This window comes from Corvus cornix, chromosome 5 (genome assembly GCF_000738735.6).
Source record: "Corvus cornix cornix isolate S_Up_H32 chromosome 5, ASM73873v5, whole genome shotgun sequence".
In the NCBI taxonomy this organism is placed as follows: domain Eukaryota; kingdom Metazoa; phylum Chordata; class Aves; order Passeriformes; family Corvidae; genus Corvus; species Corvus cornix.
In genome coordinates, this window is record NC_046335.1 from 46537118 (window position 1) to 46555813 (window position 18696).

At 37.3% G+C, this 18696-nt stretch overlaps 1 protein-coding gene across 1 annotated transcript in view; it reads left to right on the forward strand.

Moving 5' to 3' along the window:
• Positions 1–249: 249 nt before the first annotated feature.
• Positions 250–18696, forward strand: part of MUC2 (mucin 2, oligomeric mucus/gel-forming) — a 42877-nt gene continuing 24430 nt past the window's right edge. Inside the window, exons 1-23 of the mRNA XM_039552940.1 lie at positions 250–319; positions 1935–2199; positions 4680–4794; positions 4941–5031; positions 5404–5513; positions 5744–5960; positions 6398–6523; positions 7210–7327; positions 7650–7788; positions 8309–8419; positions 9424–9493; positions 9856–9993; positions 10532–10696; positions 11262–11356; positions 12260–12386; positions 13054–13309; positions 14172–14224; positions 14483–14592; positions 14994–15145; positions 15578–15716; positions 16259–16369; positions 16675–16854; positions 17806–18045. Of these exons, the coding sequence (XP_039408874.1) occupies positions 250–319; positions 1935–2199; positions 4680–4794; positions 4941–5031; positions 5404–5513; positions 5744–5960; positions 6398–6523; positions 7210–7327; positions 7650–7788; positions 8309–8419; positions 9424–9493; positions 9856–9993; positions 10532–10696; positions 11262–11356; positions 12260–12386; positions 13054–13309; positions 14172–14224; positions 14483–14592; positions 14994–15145; positions 15578–15716; positions 16259–16369; positions 16675–16854; positions 17806–18045 (3198 nt within the window). The remainder of the gene's footprint in view (positions 320–1934; positions 2200–4679; positions 4795–4940; positions 5032–5403; positions 5514–5743; positions 5961–6397; positions 6524–7209; positions 7328–7649; positions 7789–8308; positions 8420–9423; positions 9494–9855; positions 9994–10531; positions 10697–11261; positions 11357–12259; positions 12387–13053; positions 13310–14171; positions 14225–14482; positions 14593–14993; positions 15146–15577; positions 15717–16258; positions 16370–16674; positions 16855–17805; positions 18046–18696) is intronic.

Genomic DNA, 18696 nt, shown 5'->3' on the forward strand with positions numbered 1-18696 from the left:
GAGCAATAAAAGTTTGCACGATTACTAAATCAATATTATACCGTTTCCTGTATGCTGAATTCCTTCATTTATGGTGAAAAATAATTGTCTGTTTACTTCTTATCTTCTGTAAATATTGTACCTGTTTTTTACCCCTCCTCTTGCCTCCTCCTTTTGAGTCTCCTCCCCTGTGATAGAATTAATTGCCTCAGTGGGTAGTATAAAAAGCTGAGCTTTCAGTGGAGCTCCCATTCACCCACCTTAGCCACCATGGGGCTAAGAGCGGCCAGCCTCCTTCTACTCTGGCTGGCTCTTTCTTCAGCTAGTGAAATAAAAAAAGGTAAGCTCTAGAGATGAAAAGGTAGCAGATTGCCTCCTGGACAAGAGGGAAAGAATTAAAATAGCGCTGGGGAGCTAGAATGAGGCAGTGCATTTAGATAATGCTCTAGAGTTTTAGGATGCCTTAAATTGCTTAAGCTTTCAAATATTGAGGCTGCATGGCTCAGACAAAATCGGTAGATACTACTTTCTTTGGAGAGATTAGTGCCTATATCTACTGCATTGATTTCTAGTTTGATGTGCTTGGAAAATATTTTCAATGTTACTTTTGTTTCCATGCATTGAGTCTTTACTAGGTATGGCAACTACTTGGCAGAAAGCAACTGTAGGAGTTAGAGAGGTTCATTGTTAAAGCAATGAAGGAAGGGGATGATTGTGTCTACTGTTACTTTGGAAAAACATAAATTGTTCTTCGAAAATAAATGTAATAACATTGAAAAAAGCTAATTTTGTCATTTAGGACATTATTAATCTAAGAGCTCTAACTTACTGTATTTACTATCAACTTTGAAGTGATGGAATGGAGCACTCTTACTGAAAACTGCTTTTTAGGGCAATAGGTGATGAATTTTATCCAGCAATCAGGTTTGGGCTATTGAGCTTGGTCTGCTGCATCTTGAATTCAGCACTGGGTGGAAAGCATTACCTTGCATTTGGTCTCCCAGTTGTGAGCTCTGGGAGGATCTCTGTGCAGCCTTCCTTCTGGGGAGGAAAGTGTTCCAGCTTGCCTGGATGTATCTGGTATGATTGGTACCATCAAAGTACAGTAACCTAAAGGTTTCCTTAGCAGTTTTGCTTTCTCATGTTAAATGCTGCAAGAAAACCTTGTGAAGATGAGAGACATACCAAGATTCCCAAGGATGCTCATCCTAATCTACAGTATCTGGACATTTACCAGATATTGTGTTAATTTGTATTATTTGTTGGTATAGATGGCAGGAAAAGGAAAAAATCATTTTCATATTTTGCTATTGCAAAGACTTCTTTTCCCTCGTACCATGGTTATTTTCTGACCTGTCTTCTGAAAAATTTCTGTCTTGCAGAAAATTTCTGTCTTGCAGTAGAAATCACTACTGCTTTTAGGAAAACAAATAATTCCGTGAAATCTCCTGTTGTGCACAAGCACTTTCATAACCTTTAAGCTATTTGCCTTCCAGAGTAGGTAGTACTTTCTTGGTTTCCTACCTGTTTTGTTTCTAGTACATGTTTCATCAGAGAAGGTGATAGTTCTTGGAAATAATTAATATTGATACAAATAATAATGTGATTCAGAATAAAATCATGTGCTTGGCACAGAAGCTCCATTCACTGATGTACCAACTTGTTAGTGGTCAGTATTAAGTTTCCCCACCTCATGCAGGTAAGTTCCTTCACCTCAGTGAGGATTATAAGATATACCCTGATCTCAGAATTATTTATTAATTTCTTTTTTTCCATTAGAGATTTGCATATTTTCTGCTGAACTGGGAGATACTTGATCAGGCTTCGAATCTATGGAATCACTGTGCACATAATTGCAAGTGGTTTCTACTGTGAAATGGAACACTTACCTTTTATCACACTAGATTGTTTATTGCACTTCTTTTCATCTCTATTTCTTTTTCATCATTTAACAGGAAGGACAAGAAACCATGGCCACTATGTCTGCAGCACTTGGGGAAACAACCATTTCAAAACTTTTGATGGAGACGTCTACCAATTCCCTGGCATTTGCGAGTATAATTTTGTTTCTGACTGCCGAGAAGCTTACAGGGAATTCTCTGTCCACATCCAGCGTGCTCTCAACAGCAATGGCCACCCTGAGATCCAGTATATTCTGATGAAAATCAAGGATATTATGGTCTACCTCAAACCAAACCTGGTTGTGGTGGATGGGCGGATGTAAGTTCCTTTAGTATAAGGGTATTTCAGAGAAATGTGCTGGAAGATAAAAGCAGGATCAATTGATTATTTACACAACTGTCTGTATACCATTGTGGAAACTGCTGCAAAGCATTTCCACAAACAAACAAACAAAAAGCCTTTTGAAATTCAGCATTAAAATTGCTTTGGCGAGGGGCTTTAGTATTAATTGTCATTTCTACACTGGCATAAGGGATTATTTAAATGCAAGTCAGGAATAGGTTTGAGTGAATTGTTCTTCCAGTTGTGCAGGAAACAGTGCAGCTCATGAGCCAGATCTTTTACTGGCTTAAAATGACATATCTTCATTTGTTTCATGGTATCACCTTGGGTTTACCTGAGCAGATGGTCTAGCAAATCCTTGAAAAGGAAATGCATTTCTCTGGGGTCTTTTCCTCTTATTTTGTGACAGAAGACAGGTGGATTTTTTCTGGTCTTCGTAAATAACTCTTTAAGATCTGAGACTTAAGATCTTAAGACTCTTTAAGGCTATTCCTCAAGGGAGTTTAACAGATACAAGACAGGTCAAAATTTACACTAATTTATCTGTGGCAATATGTACTTTTTCACACTAAGCAGTGTTATTTTTCTCCTCCTGTAACATGGTTACACAAGAGACAAGTCTGACACTATTACTGATGCTAAGTATATGTCTTAACCTAGTCTTTCCTATCATTAGCATATCCTTTTAGTGTGTGCATTTATACTCTGAAGCAAGTGAAGCAACTCATGAGTTAATTACTATGTTTTAGCATAATTGAAAAAAAAGGAGAACTTTAAATTGTCATTGTAGGCCACAGTTGTGCCCAGAATTCAGCTTTTGCTCTAAAGTTTGGAAGCTGCTGTAATGAAAATACGTTCAAAGGTTGAAAGCAACATTTAATTTGCAAAGGTCATACCGGAATGCATAACAAAATGACAGAAAGTTATAAAAAATGCATTCTTGCCTCAAATTGAAAAAACTCTTTATTGTGTACTCAAGTCTTAAAAAGAACTCCATGAAAAACAAGTTAGAAATCCTTTTAAAACTGTTTCTCTTAAACCAAGCCTTTTTTTGTCTTAGATAGTGTTGATAAAACCACAGATCCCTTCTGAACAGGTTTTTGCTACATGGGGATTTTATTTTTTTGTAGAACTTTTTAAGTTTCCATATTGATCTTGAAATGATAAATGGTCAGTTGTCATATAAAATAGCATTTCACAGTACCCAAGTGAAAACTGTAAAGTAGAAAAGGGTATGGATTAACCTTCAGGTACCTGATGCACAGATTGATTGAATGTCCTACTATTAGAAAAAGAGATAAATATTCCATGCCATGATAGCGGAAAGCTGAAAAGACATCCAACATTTTATGGTCCCTCTCAAGAAACATGATTTCTCAAGACTTCATTGTTTATTGATGAAGGATGCAGTCAAAAGTAGAAATAATAATCTGTGAGTTTGCAGCTGGTATTTAGATGTGTAAGTCATTTGGCCATGTTAAAAATGCCTGGAGGTAAATAATTGAAAAAAACCCCAGTGACAGGAAATTAGGAGATAAAGTCAAGAGACTAGTTAAGAGATGTGCATACACATGCATGAATCCTGATGGATAGCAATTACATTGACAAATCTGTAGAAAATTAACCAGTTATTTTGACTGGATTCCAGTTTACATTACTTCTGTTTGAACAGACTCTAGTTCTCTAGATTTTATAGGATGAGGCTGCCTGCCACAATCCCTTTATTGCTGAATGAAATTCAGCCATTCAGTTTGACTTGTAAGACAGACCTAAAAAAACTGGGAAGAGATCTGATGAATTGAATTGTTATCACACAAAAATATCTATGCTCAGCCCTCTGCAGTGTCTTCTGTCACCATTAACAAGCTCAGTCCTGTCCACTGTAAACTAAGTAACTAACTACTGACAGAACTACTGAATTCCTCTTAACATGCTCCTTTCTTTTCAAAATTTTGTTGACAGTCCCTATATCTGCCTGTGCTTTCTGAACTCTCTCTTAAGGAGGCAGTTCCTAGCAATGGAACATTCATTCTCTCTGAAATGGCTATGAGATATTTTGGTAAAGAAAAGCTTTCATTTATGTTGTAGCTTCTTTCATTGACATAAATTATTAGTGAGTGCATATCCTCTGTTAATACCACAATGATGATGGATTTTCCTTTGATTAATTTGAAGACATATGACATTTTGATTTTTTAAAATTAAAGAGCCTGAAGTGTTAGGTAGGCTTTTCCTCCAAAATTGCTTTGCCTTTTAAATGAGTTTTTGCAATGAGTTATTGTCCCAAGTGTCAGAGACAGAGGACTTTATGCCTCATTAAAACAAGGCATCCTGTGCAGTTAGGATGAGGTAGTCAGACTAGTTTCTCTGTTCCTTGGGGTACTTGGCTTATTACAGACATTCATGTCAGCCCTTGTGTTTCCTAACTAATGCAAAGTCTGTGATTTTCTTCCTAGTGTGAAGACACCTTACTACAGCTCTGGTGTCCTCATTGAGAGTGGTGAGATTTACACCAAGATTTATGCCAAATTAGGCATGGTTCTGATGTGGAACCAGCAGGATGCCCTGATGGTATGTATGTTCAAAGTATTTTTAATTGGTATTTCCTGGGTTTCCTGGGATATTTCTCTATCTCAGTAGGAAAAAGAAAAAAAAAAAGAGGGGGAAAAAAGGAAGAAAAAAATAATTCTTTTGTGCTTTTTCTTTTCATTATTTAGGTGGAGCTGGACAACAAATTTAATAACCATACCTGTGGTCTCTGTGGGGATTACAATGGAATTCCAATCTACAATGAGTTCATCGATGGAGGTGAGTCCTCCCACCATACTGACAGTTGTCACAGAAGATAGGCTGACAAACACTGTGCATAGAAACATCACAGGAGAGCAAATTTCACTTGAGAGGTTTCTTTGATTGCCTCAGACTAAACATTACATTCCTGCATTCCTGGTCTAAGTTTATTCTACTCCAGATTAATCTTTTTGTTCTTTACTAGCCTTCTTTTCCTATTTCCCCTTTGCAGTTTTAAGCACAGTTAGACATCATTCAGAGCAGATACCTGTGTCTAACAGGCCTATTTGATGCCATGGTAACTGTTTCCCTTGATCAGTAGATGTCCAGGAATCAGATGCTCCTTGTCAATTTTTGGGGCTCAGCAAGTTCTCTTTTTTTTTCTCATAGATGTAAGCTACAACTCAATTACATATGGGAATTTGCAGAAGATCAGCAAACCCAATGCCAAATGTGAAGATCCAGATGAAACTCAGGCTCTTCCAAGCTGTAATAAGCATGTAAGTATTTCTTGTGGTGAACTTCATTTGCATGGGCACATGGAGACACCCTTGTGCCATGGGGAGTTAGTTGCCAGGAGCTGGAAGGACTGTCCCTTCCAGGATAAATGGTTACTTTTTCCTTTCTTGAATAGCTGTTCGGAAGAAAACAGGTTTTTTTGCAAGATAGGAAATGTCCAGAAGCTCACATGCTTGCAAATTTCTTAAACGTTATTCCTCTTCCTCCTCAGCGTGATGAGTGTCAGAGGTTGCTGACTTCCCCCGCATTTGCTGATTGTCGGCTACGTCTTAATTTGGAAATGTACATCCAAGCCTGCATGCAGGACATGTGTGCCTGTAATGGGAAGGAGGACTCCTTCTGCCTCTGCAGCACCATCTCCGAGTATTCCCGCCAGTGTTCGCACGCAGGCGGCCGCCCGGGAGAATGGAGAACACAGAACTTTTGCCGTAAGCAGCTACACAAATTTTACAAAGATCCAAATGTTTCATGGATGTAGCACTATGAAATTTAAATTCATTGCTTCTTTACAAAACTGTTGGCATGTATCATAAATTTCATACCAGTAGTGCAAAAAAATATTAAATTCTCCCTGTTCTTCTATTATTCTTGCTATTAAGAAATCTTTTTCAGCAAATTCTGTTCCCATTAAAAAACTGAGATCTGATGCTGCAGGAGATGGGAATAATTTGATCTATTTGAAACCAAAAGAAGTAAATGTAAAAACCAGGGAAAACAGTTCAGAAACAGATGGACATGCTTTGCCATGTGGAGTCTGGCTTGAGACACCACTGACTTGAAGGGAGTAGGGTGTATGATCTGTGGTTTCTGAGAAATGGTGGACTTAACACTGAAGTAACTCCTGGTGTCTTTCTTATTCTTTCAGCCAAGACCTGTCCTGCTACCATGGTCTATAGAGAAAGCAGCTCACCCTGCATGGATACTTGCTCACACTTGGAGATCAGCAGCCTTTGTGAGGAGCACTACATGGATGGCTGTTTCTGCCCTGAAGGCAAGTGTTATTCCAGCTGTTGCAAGTGGGACAAAACTAAGAGCCCTGGCTAAGGAAGTCATACTAAAATAGTACATGCAGTCAAATTATATGTTGGAAATGACTAGTGCTACTCATTGTTTTCCCCCCTGGAGGAACATAATTGTAAAATTTTCTAAGGAGGTAATAACTGATGAATTAATTATTTTATAGTTCAAACATATTAACACAATGACAGGTAATAAACCTGTTTTTTAATTCTCAGCAAGTGGGCTTCTGATACTATAAAGTAAATCATGCTTTTTAGGTCGAATAGTTCTGAGGCAATGGCCATCATTTGCCCAGAGAGTGGCAGTGAGGGAGAGTGAGTGAAATTCTCAGGCTTGCTTTCAACCTTAGGAAAGAAGATTATAGTGATAGTCTTCACAGTATGCCAAAAAGGACTAAAAATCTAAATATGTGACATTTTGAGATTGTTCCTATCTGCTTGCAATAACCTTTTTATCTGTGTATAGTTATATAAATGAACAGACTTGGATTTTCAAAGCTGAATAAAAGTGCTTTCCATGTGTCTTTTATTACAAAAAGCAGAAGTAGTATTCTTCATAATTTTGATAAACTCAGCCTGTGTGACAAATTAGAGTTTTTCCTCTGTGGAAATTGATTATTTGGAAAAGAGCTGGAGTAGTTAATGCTGTATTTTATAGGAACTGTGTATGATGATATCAGTGAAAAAGGCTGCATCCCTGTTAGCCAGTGCCACTGCAAACTCGGTGGAAAGACATATGCACCTGGAGAAAGCATTTCCAAAGAATGTGAAGAATGGTAAGGATCCTGGTTGTTATAGAACCTTTCTTTGAGTGATTGTAAATGGGTCTGCATTTTTCAAATTCCCACTTGGTCTTTGGAGATGTACTGAAAACACTCTGAATTTAATGTTTATGTTGCATGTCTATAGAACAAAATTTCTGAAAAGTTTTCGTGATTCTATGGCATATGTCAGAGGGAAAATCTCAAGGAAATGATCAAGCATACAGTTTTAAAACACCTGGGGATATCTTGATGTTTGCTAGGTATACAGATACTTTCAGTGCTCTCAGCTCCTGTAATAACTACAAGCATTTTTTGTATTATTTGTCTTTTATAGCACCTGTAATTCAGGCAGATGGACCTGCAAAGATTTACCCTGTCCAGGCATATGCTCAGTGGAAGGAGGTTCCCATATTACCACCTTTGATGGGAAGAAATACACCTTCCATGGAGACTGCTATTATGTGTTGGCCAAGGTACTGTGTGCTGTGGGACTGTTCTCTTGTAGAGTAAAACAAGTGTCCGTGGGCTGATATGTATCAGCTGGGAGTTACTGTTCTATTCCACTTCCATAGGGTGAGGGAAGCAGAAATGCTGAAAGTTGTACTAGAAAATTCAGGATTAGCTATAATAGCCTTAGGGGGAAGCCTGGGACTTACTGCAATGGGTGATTAAAGCAGTGAGATAGAAGACTACCTATGCTGTCATTATCCAGTGGAGTCCTTTGTATATAAGAAATCAAAAGGTCTCAGGATTAGAAGTTCTTGGCCACTTCTGTAATAGCAATTTCTGAGTGTCAAAGTCAGGTAGGGAAAAAAGGTAGGCAGCTGCTTCATTCATGTGTCCCTAAAATACCTGGTGTCTGTTCTAGAGAATGACGAAAATCTTGTTGAGCTAGGAAAGCTGTTGTAACTGATGAATTTAGTCTTTGTTGTGGAAATCATCTCATGAGATTTTTAATTTGACTAAGTGACATTTATTTCCATGTGATTATAGGGTACTGAAAAGGAGAGTTATGGTCTTCTGGCAGAACTGGCTCCCTGTGGCTCCACAGACAAACAGACCTGCTTGAAGACTGTTGTGCTGTTAGTGGATAACAAAAAAAATGTAAGTGTTGTTCTGTGGATTCTGCTACATATTTTGAAAATTAGCATATTTCCCTTACTGTGGGTAAATACTTATTTCTTCTGGAGTCATCATTGTGGACAGATAAGGCACCTCAGACAAGCTGAAGAACAACTCAGGTTTCTGCCTCAAAAATTCAAAACAGACCAAAACTTAAGAAAAGATGAGATTCAAAATAGCTGGCATTACCCCCTCTTCCTTCCTCTGCTTTGATATGATTATTCTCACAGGATTCCACATGTCTCGAAGCAAGAGTACCATTCTTCTTCCCCTCATAGTATTTTACTTTATTCAGATATAATTTTATAGATCTAATTGAGTCTTTTTCAGAAGAAATCCTGTTTTTGAATGCTGGTACAATCCAACCTTCTCAAATATTCATTTTAGTATTCTCTTTGTTTATGAAAATACATAGACTGTATCTATACATAATTTACCTACATATACACATGATTTCCCTCACATATTTATGGGCTTCCATGTCCTTGCCAGTATAACTAGAACATAAGAAAACCAAATCAAAATCCAGTAATTTTATGTTTCTATATGTACAGACTAGCATTTTATGAGGAAATTTAATAAACTGCTTTCTTACCATTTCTTACCAGAATCATGCTAAACCATTTTACAGAAGCTATGGCATGTGCTTTAATAAGGAATAACAACTTGCTACAGATCCTGAAGAGCTAATATTTTCTTTTATTTGCTGAAACCAAAGTGTCCAATATAAATGAATTTTGCATTTCTTTACTGCTATGAATTCTTGTAGGCAGCTGTAAGAGAAACAGTAGATAGCAGGACAAAACCTTACTTGTACCCTATAGGGCTGCTGCCACATTCAATTTTCAGACAGATTCTTCCTTTCGAAAGTTTGGAGTTCTAGACACAGTCTAAACATGTAAAATGTCCTTCCTGATAATTTTCTTCATATTAGTTTATTTTCCTCAGTCCCTGGAAGCTCATTGATTCCATTTGCCATTACACAGGTGGTGGTTTTCAGATCAGATGGCAGTGTGCTACTGAATGAGATGACAGTGAATGTGCCTCATGTGTCAGGTAAGGGACACAGCCTGGAATATCAAGTGTCACACACCTGACTTCTCATGTAGGGGTGTATTTTTTTAGAGGCAAAAGTGGAAGAGAGGTATTTAGCACTTTCCAAATCTGGCTACATGTTGTGGGCATGCCCATTTGGTTTTGATCCCAGAGATCAGTCATTTCAGATAATCAGCTTGTTAAGTTAGTGAGGATCAGCATCTTATCTAGTTGGCCACTGGCTTTTAATGGGAAAAACTATTAATTTGATCCTGGTCTCAGAGTTTTCATGACAGGTGATACATTAGAATCTGGTAAGAAGTGTTTCTTTTGGCAGCCTGTGTGTCTGTGTTTACTACAACAGTTCATGTTTTGTTTTTCAGCCAGCTTCTCGATATTCAAGCCGTCTTCCAACTACTTTGTTGTACAAACTTCTTTTGGGCTTCAGATGCAGATCCAGCTATTTCGAGTTATGCAGCTGTTTGTGACTGTGGATCAATCAGTTAAAGGAAAACTTCAAGGCAAGTGGGAAAGGGGAAGCAAAGCCATGCTGTTTCACAGCTGAATAGTCATGTATTCTTTATATGAGTGATGATTCATGCTACTTGTTGATTCAAGAGGAGAAAACTGAAAGAAAGTCGACTCAAGCAAACTAGAAATGTGTTTTTATTTTTTGATATTGAAATGACCTGTCACTCTGGTGCCAGTACACAGGTGTTTCTTAGAATATTCCTTATTTTTGTACTCAGTTCGATTTTTAACTATCCACAAAGCCTGGTTTTTGGCGCCTTTTGTGGTTTCAATATCATCAGAAAGCATAAAAAATACAGGTTAGGGTAGTAATCTCCTGAAGCATAGATATCTTCATGATGACTGTTCTTGAAGATGTTAAAGATTAAAAGCAAGGCTTCCAAAACTTCAGTATTTATAGTATGCATTAATATTGATGTGGAATAATCAGCTGTTTCTAGTGTTTGTGATCAGTTGTCCCTTTCCTTTGACCTTTTAGTATGAGAATAAGTACTGATTGTATAAAATTTTTACCTTATTTTTGAATAGGTCTTTGTGGAAACTTCAATGGAATGGAAGGTGATGACTTTAGAACAACCAGCGGTCTGATTGAGGCTACAGGATCTGCTTTTGCTAACACGTGGAAAGCCCAGTCCACCTGCACAGACCAGGCAGAAAAGCTGGAAGACCCCTGCAGTCTCAGCATTGAAAGTGGTAAGCACATTAATAAGTCAGATGGTTGGCTTCTGCCAGGATGAGAAGTGTCTGCTGTGCATTACTGCAACAGTCATGTAAGAGTTGTAGTGGGGTATTGAAGACTTTTTATAGGACTGTCAAATTAATTAGTATCCGCAAGTATGCATACATACAAGCATTGATATCCCATCAAATTGAAGTTTAAGGGGTGATTGTAAAAGAATCCTAAGGTGGAAGATTGGGAAAAACAGTCATTAACTTGTATTATCTGCAAAGACAGCTTGTATGTCCTAGTTAGTTATCTTTATGTTTAACTTAGCTTTATGGTCCCCAAATGGAAAGAGCTGTCACAATTTCATGTAAACATGTTGCAAAAGTACAGTGCAAATTTTGATTTTATGATTGCATGTCTGTGAATCAAGGAATAGAAATACATGTATGGTGATTGCATGTAGTTTCTCTGCTCCCCAAAATGCACACAGTTCTCTCATTTGTATTGCTGCACTGCATTTATGTATCAGCATAACTAGACATGGCACAAGAAAGATAAGGAAATGTGATGAATTTCTTTTTCTTTTTGCAGCAAATTACGCTGAGCATTGGTGTTCGTTACTGAGAAACCCAAAGGGTCCTTTTGCAAGATGTCACTTAGTCATTGATCCTACAGAATACTATAAGGTATTGTAATTTTGCACTCTTTTAGTACTGCATTATTTCAGATGGTTAACTGTAGACATTTATTGTTGTTTGAACATTTGAGACATCTCTGAGTAGCTTGTCCATAAGAGCTGCTGAAGTTTTTGTACTGACTGATTCAAGCAGCATAGCATCCAAAGTACCTCCCATGATGAGATCCTTATGGGCTGCTGCTGAAGAAAAATGTACATTTGTGTTTTTTCTTTCTTGCGTTTTTTGTTTAATGTATTTTTTTATTGGCTTGGATATTTGGATTGAAAAGAAGATTCAAGAGATGCAGATGTGCACAGTTTAAGCGTACCCTTAAACATCAGTGTCTATAAAGTTGGGGGAAAAATGTTTCCATGTATTTGTTAGAATGTAACACCAAATCATTTTCATGCCAGAGTCTCCATGAATTTTTTTCCCCCATGCTCACCACTGTTGAGCGGTAAGTGAGGCTTACCTGAGGAAAAGGAATTCCAAAATCATTGCTTATACTTGGAAGTCAGTGTGAACTCAAATGATGTGAAGGTCGTCATAGACTTGGTTAATATTTTGCCTTTATGATTTATAGTTTTTGTGGATCTCTGCATTTCTAATTAGTAACTGAGAACGAATGGTATCAGTATCCTTTGAAAAAGCTGTTCTTGGGAAGCTGGCTACTTTTTAAAGGTTCTAGAGGCTTGGCTTAGGTTAGAATAAGCATCCAAATATTTTCATTGTGTATGACATGAAGCAGCACTTCAAGTCTCTGGTCTTTGTCCGTTCCTTCCATTGTTCTCTGGTCATGGGAATTAGTACAAACAACATCAGGAAAAGCAGACAGGACGTTTTGTAGCAACCAAGTTGCAATTGCCCATTGATTTCCTGTGGACTAATTGACCCTTTTGTTCTTTTTTTCAGAAATGTAAATATGACACCTGCCTCTGTGAAGACAATGAGGAATGTTTGTGTGCTGCCCTGTCCTCTTACTCAAGAGCCTGTGCTTTCAAAGGGATTATACTGGGAGGCTGGAGAAAGAGTGTCTGCCGTAAGTAGTGGATCAGTAATCCCTGTGGAAAAAATTAACCATGAGAAAGCAGGCTCTCTCTGGATTTGGTTGTCAGTGATCTCAATGTTATGGGATTTGGAGTACCTTAGAAATGTCTAATGGACCTAAAAGAGACAATGCTTATAATGTTTATTAATTCATGTTATATTCTTCAGATATAATTTGACCATGACAAACTTAAAAGTAGAAGGCAATATTTTTAACTTTCACCTTCTTTCCTCAGTTTAGCTAATATCATTCCATTTACTAATGGAATCCCAGCCATCAAGGCTTTTACCATTCATTTGTTTATCAATGTCTTTGTTTCTCATTATTCTTGCTTTTCATCAACAGTTCAGTATGTTTGAGACTAGGAGTTTATTGTCTTGTGCTCTCTATCTGATTATCAGTATGTGAAACAAGTAGGGGTATGAAAGTAGAAACTATTAGTAGCAGTTAAAAATAAGTCTTCAACTTAAAGTTGAACTTAAAGGTAAAGTTAGGTCAGTGTTACTTGTGACTTCTGATATTTTTGTACTTTAATCAGACCTAAGGGAATGTTTTTATCCTTACATTTGGCACAGCCAAAGAAATCAAAATGGAAATGTCAAGGCCAAATTGTCCATCCTGCATCCCTTATTTATCAGTTTGGGTTTTTTCCCTCCAGGTAGCGAAGCATCTTCTTGCCCAGGAAATCAAGTCTTCCTTTACAATCTTACAAAGTGCCAGCAAACCTGTCGTTCCCTTGCTGATGGCGAAAAGTATTGCTTGCAAGACTTTGCTCCTGTGGATGGCTGTGGCTGCCCACCCAATACATACTTGGATAACCAGGATGAGTGTGTGCCCATCTCCCAGTGCCCATGTTATTACAAGGGATCATACCTGGAACCTGGCCAGTATTTCACAAAAGATGGAGAACGGTGGTATGTTTTATTTTGGCTTTTTGTTTCTGGGGAAAAAGCCCTTAAAAAAATTGCTTATTAGGTGTAAGGTGCTTAGCTTTTTTTGTACTTTAATGAGTATTTGTAATGCATTTCACAACATCTCCGTGCTGAGCAAAGCATAATCCTGTTGCAATGCAATTTATCAATAATTGGGAAGAGCAGCTTGCTTTGGAGGTGTGAGTACTGGCCTTCACAGATAAATATTATTCTGAAGCTTCACTGTTAATAAGGCTTTGTTAAACAGAAGGGTGAAAGGAAGATAAAAGGCCAGCTAGACATCCTGTTTCCTTTTCTAGTGGACACAGATTGTTTGTGTTTTCCACTGGAGGAAGGTCCCCTTGATATATATTTACTGTGTCATAGGCTTTATGAAAACAACATTCATGATTCTGTTATATTTTGCCATAAACAGTGAAATGCCTTCTCTCATCCAGCAGAAGAAGCATATAAGTCAACAAATTTGCAGCATATGAGTTGAATAGGCATGAAAATACACTGTGTATCCAAATGGAGGCTTTGACTTAAATTATCATTATTTGTTTCATTATTATCTATTTCCTGAGTTGTCATAAAACATAGTATTAAGGATTTATAGAATAGCTGTCATTCCTTAAAACATAACCTTTTCTGTGTGTTATGCCTAAAATCTTGCTACACTTTTTCTCCAACGAAAAATTCATGAGTGTGATTCAATAGAATTGACCTTGAAATTTCAGTAGAAATTATGCAGGACATCTTTGATAAATACTCTCAAATTTATATAAACAAATCATTAGACTTAAATTGCAGATATTGAGCTTGCTTTTTTTTTTTTTAATTTCTACTTACTTCACTTTTCTAGTGTTTGCCGAAATGCAAAGATCCAGTGCACTTCAGTGAAAATAAGAATGAGAAGTAAGTGACATTCTATAAACAAAACTAGAATAAAACCCATAACCAACCTCTCAACCCAAACCTACTTCCCTTTTGAATTTTCCACTTACTTATTTTGTGTGGATTTTTTCAGTAGCACATTTTCACTTTGTTCTCTCTTCACTGAGCCTATTTTTTTCATAAGGATAGACTGAGATTTCTCTCTCAGAAACTACCACCTTGCACTCACATTTCTTTTGCCTTTTCTTGATTGATCTAAAGCAACAATGTACCTTTCAGGTGAAAAAGAATGTTCTTCTAACAAGACATACTTTGACTGCAATGCATCCTCAAAGTGGACTTCACAAACACCTGTACAACTAAGCTGTCATACTCCTCAAATTGATCATGTATGTATTCAGCTTCTCTTTGTGTCATGCTTTCTTTATTCTGTTTTCTTTATATGACATGGTGCTACACAGCAAATACAGTTGTAACTAACAGTTTATTTCTCTTTGGTTTAAGCTACCCTTTTTTTCCCCTCAATGATACTAATCTGTTGCCATTTTCATTATGATTCCCCTTATGGTTTCCCTCTCCTCTTTCCTTTTACTGTGTCTTCAGTAGAGTCATAATTTCCAAGTGAAAAAGAAAAGAAAAATATTAGAAACCTATTAAAAAAGAGCCTTATAAAACTAATCAATATTAGGCTGTGTGGTTGCAAATGCAGTTTTAAAGAGTGCTTGTGAAGAAGTGGAATTAAGATGCAGTGCTTTATCCTAAGGTAACCATTTCTCCTTATATTCCTTAGTTCCAGACAGAGTGTGTCTCAGGCTGTGTGTGTCCTCAAGGTCTATTTGATGATGGCAGAGGAGGCTGTGTTGAACAAAAGGACTGCCCATGCAGTCATAATAATGACTGGTATTCTTCTGGAGAGAAGATAAAAGTGGACTGCAACACCTGGTGAGTTATAATTTTATATTATCTTCTAGAATATATTCCATGCAGCATATTAATAGTTCCTGTCTAGGGTTATGTACTACAGTGGCTGCAAAAACTGGAAGTAGCATAAATTTTTAGGAATACTTATTGCTATCTGAGAAAATACGGATTCTGCTGAAAATATGGGGGTAGTAGTTACCTCTGTTTTCAGTGGGCACCTCTTGTTGGGAAAACTCACTCATTTTTTAAACACAAATACTATCAGATCTAAAGATTGTAGCTGAACGGAGTAAAAACATTACAGGCTTAAAAACAGGATAAACAATTGAAGTTGAGGCTTGGATATTTTGCACATTATCACATGATATCATATTATATTGGTTTGTTCTGCAGTTTTTCAAGCTGCACACTCTTGATGAAATCCAAAAATTCAACTTTTCTGCTCTTTTCTAGTACCTGCCAGAAAGGGACTTGGAAATGCACTGATAACGTGTGCTATGGGACTTGTATGATATATGGAAGTGGCCATTACAACACTTTCGATGGGAAATTCTATGACTTTGATGGGAGCTGTGAATATGTGGCTACTCAGGTAATGCTCATCAGGAGGGCTGAAATGGAATTTGATTGCCTTGAAAATCTACTTTCCTCTTTGGTTTTGTCGTTCCTTATTGCCTGCCATCACTGTTCCTGAGGTGTTCACACATTCTGCCAGGATAAGTTGTGTGATAAATTTTCAGTGCAGGCAAGCTGTGGCTTTTTTTTTTTCAGATATAGATATCATAAATTATATGCAACAGAACTATGTTATAGTGAGAGCTAACTATCATTTGTGAAATAAATCCAAATTCTAAGCCTAGAAACTTCAAACATATTTAAAGATATGTTCCTCATTTTGTTTTATTGTCCCACTCTTTTTCCCAGGCTGAGACTGTATTTACTGTTTATATGTGTGAATAGAAGTATGTGTATATGACTCTGTAAAAATATATTTATGTAGGGTCTCACATTTGAAGAAGCAGTAACTATTTATACATTGTGAAGATTTAAATTATTGCAATTATTATGAGATTTAACTAAAATGAAATATTCTACCTAATTTTGTCATGTTCCTTTTTTTCTCTTTTTCAATAGGACTTTTGTGGTGACAAAAATTCCAGCGGCTCATTCAGTATCATCACAGAGAATGTCCCTTGTGGAACTACAGGAGTCACCTGCTCAAAGGCTATCAAAATGTTCCTAGGGGTGAGTAATGATAGTCAGTACATTTCAGTAATCAAGTATTACCAAAAAAATAATGCTCCAAAGTCACTCCCCTAAAAGCACCTGTAACAAACATCAGAGGCCCTATCAAATTATTCTGTAAAGCTGTAGGTTCTCAGGTGATGAAAGCTCTCTCAAACAGAAGTGCTACACCACTCTCTGCCATCTTGGAAGTTGTCCCAGAGTTTGAGCTATTGGTTTCAGAATGAGTTGCATTGTTACAAGTGTCTAATATTTTGTCTCATCATAGAAGTTAGTGTTACAATACTTCCCTTTTTATCTTTCAGAAAACTGAACTGAAATTGGAGAACAAAGACTACAAAGAAATTCAGCGAGATGTTGGTGATGATGTACAGTATTGGAACAGGACAGTCGGCCTGTACCTGGTGATTGAGGCTAGCAATGGTGTGATGCTGATCTGGGACAAGAAGACTACTGTTTTCATCAAGCTGAGCCCTGATTACAAAGTTAGTGCCTGTCTGTCTTTTTCTGAAGTAGTATTATGAATAGACAAGGAAACATAAATGTTCTTTTATTCTGACTCCATGTCTAATTCCTATATCCTCTGTGCACTGATAATTAGCTTGCATTATTACTATCACAGCTTGCAGAAGTGCTTCTGGGGTTTCTTGCAGTCTATCATAATGCATTGCACAGAATGCATAGGATGTTATTGCAATAGAGATAAACATCTCAGGCACTCTTGGGTTTGTGAGTATTGATAGTCAATCATCCAGAGTAATTTAGGAAATAGGGACTGACCGCATATGTGCTTGGAAACCCCCATGCAATCTCAGCCCTCTGTTAAAACCAAACTCCCTATGCAATGTATGGCCATGGTACTGCTTGAGGCATTGTACAAACAGTGACATACCATTTTGTGAGGGGACTGGTGGACCTTAAATAACACTACCAAAAATTCACTGTTGAGGGCAGATTGATACATTTTCTTTCAAGAAAAATGGGTCCCTGACATTTCTTTTCTGTGAATGAAGAAACGGTGCTCATTATGTTAAAAACTTTTAATAAAAACAGCTTTGAGCAAAAATTAATTACCTCAGGCTTATATTAATAGGTGAGTTATGATAAATTGAGAAGAATGGAGAATTAATTGAATCTTCTCAGCTGTAAGAGGCTTGGGCACCCTTTAATGTTTTAAGTTAGATATGATGACAGAGATATGGAAATACACTAGATATAATTGACTTCAGGGAGGGAAGATATGGCAGCTGAATAGTTTTCTGAAGATGGAGAAATAAAGATTTATTTTCTGTACAAGTGATTTGACAGTAAAGAGGAAAGTCATCATTTACACAGACAGTCATTTGTCATTTTTCATGTCAATGTTTTGCTCTTACTTTACCAGAGCCTGTTTCTCACTTCCATGGTATATTTAAAAACTCAATTTTATTTTCCAGGGCAAAGTGTGTGGTCTGTGTGGCAACTTTGATGACAAGGCAAACAATGACTTTACAACAAGGAGTGGACTGCAGGAGTCTAATCCTCTGGATTTTGGAAATTCCTGGAAACAGTCTCCCATGTGCCCAGATGTCACGGAAGAGATTAAGCCCTGTGATCTGAAACCACACCGGAAGTCCTGGGCAGAGAAAGAATGCAGCATCATCCAGAGCGAAGTCTTCAAAATTTGTCACTCCAAGGTTTGTAGAAGACAGTAGGTGATGGGACAGCGCAATGAATTTCTGGTAATATAAGTACTTAATCATCAGACCCATCTCCTGATGGAAATTCATACTAAACTTGAAAGGTGGCTGTTGAAGAGGCTACTACTTCTTGTAACATTCAACCCGTGAAAGGATCTTTTTGGAGACCACTGACATCACATAGTTTAGACAGACAGCTGCTGGTACTGTGCCTCCAAATTGCCGCAGCAAACACTGTGACAGCCCACAGCTTCCAGAGTACAGCACACAGAGAGCACTCCTCTTCATTTCTCGTCTCTTTTCTGAAGTACAGTAATATTAACAACAGTTCTTTCTTAACTCATGGTGGAAAAGTCACAAACAAGTATTAATTTAATTTATTATATGTTTCCATGTGGTTTACTTCAGCAGCAAAAATCCAGTCTAAGTTTCTCCTCTTGCAGTCTCAAACAAAACAAAAAAAAAAAAGCTTTTTTTAATATGTCATTGGATAAACTCCAAAAACTGACAGGCACAAAATTATATGCTTCCTATTTGCTATGAATGTAGTCTTTCTAACATTGTTCACCATTTGGTTGGCAGAGCTTACTGAAAGATAAGATTTCACTGGCATCAATTCAACTTGGTTTTGAGAGCACTAAAATGGAA